The 1128-nt window shown below is 62.2% G+C and overlaps 1 protein-coding gene across 1 annotated transcript in view; it reads right to left on the reverse strand.

Annotated features, from left to right (window-relative positions):
* MUL1 (mitochondrial E3 ubiquitin protein ligase 1) overlaps window positions 1-682 on the reverse strand; it is an 8881-nt gene extending 8199 nt beyond the window's left edge. Inside the window, exon 1 of the mRNA XM_006738156.3 lies at window positions 459-682. Coding sequence (XP_006738219.1) covers window positions 459-578 — 120 coding nt within the window. The 5' untranslated portion in view covers window positions 579-682. The remainder of the gene's footprint in view (window positions 1-458) is intronic.
* Window positions 683-1128: the final 446 nt, after the last annotated feature.

Consider the following 1128-nt stretch of genomic DNA (forward strand, 5'->3'; position numbering starts at 1 on the left):
TTTAAAATAGCACACCACTGCATTTCCTCTCTTCCCCGCATGATTCCGTAGTATTTTTCTCCCCATCTGTCATACCATCTGAGGTACGTGTTTATTGCCTGGTTGCCTGTACCAGAACGGAATCTCCATGAGGGCAGGGACTTTTGTCTCTTCTACCCATGCGACAGCCCCAGTGCCTGGAGCAGAGCAGGCGGCCCTTAGTATTTGTCGAATAAAGGAATCAGGTCGAGATTCTGAGTAATGAGAGCGGCTAAGGAGAAAAGGGGAAGTGCAGCGGTTATCACGAGACCCGAATTCTGATCCTAGTTCCTCCCGTGACTCGGGGGCGACATCCCTCAAGGGCCGGTTTCCTCTTTGGGGCAGTTTCCGACGCTGGAGCAGCCCGAGGCGAACCGCGGGCTCACCATTACCGGGGGCAGGGGTGAGCCGACTGAGGCCAGGCTGGCTCCAGCACTGACCTTGAGCTCTTGGGCGACCTGGGCCTTCTGCCGGTACACGGAATACAGGACGGCGGTGACGACCGAGCTGGTGCCCAGGAGGATGAACTGGCCCAGCGAGGGCCGCCCTCCGCTCTCCATGGCTGCGCGGAGCCCTGAGTGCCGGCAGCGACGCCGAAGTCAGGCCGCGCGTCCCCCGCGCTCCGCCGCCCTCCGCCCTCCGCCCGGGACCACACCCCCACGCCGCCCTTTCGGAGGCCAGCTCCTGGTCGCCTCGCGCAAACGCGCCGCGCCGGGGCCGGAAGTGGGCGGGGCCGAGCGGACCGGAAGACGGCGTTGCCGGGGTGATCGCCCGGGGGCGACCGCCTCCACAGGGGCGGGGTCTTCCTCGCCGAGGGGAAGGGAAGGGGAGCGGAGGGGTGGGGTGGGCTGGGGAGGGGAAAGTCATAGATCGCGCGTCGCTTGTGACCCTTTGCCCTTGGACGCGCGGCCCCCCGGCGGTGATGAACACGCTCGTGTCGCCCTGGTCTCGATCCCTCTGGTTTCCTGGGGTTATCGGGTTTTTCTATGGGTTCTTGATGGCTCCAATCAGTAGATTGGGAGGAAAGAAGAGAACTAGTGTGTAGCAAGCACTTCGGAGTATTGCACATTTAAGCTCAGGGCAAACCTTGAGCCTTGGCTTTTATTCTTC

The sequence above is a fragment of the Leptonychotes weddellii genome, chromosome 4 (assembly GCF_054177405.1).
Source record: "Leptonychotes weddellii isolate Sample4059 chromosome 4, ASM5417740v2, whole genome shotgun sequence".
NCBI lineage: Eukaryota > Metazoa > Chordata > Mammalia > Carnivora > Phocidae > Leptonychotes > Leptonychotes weddellii.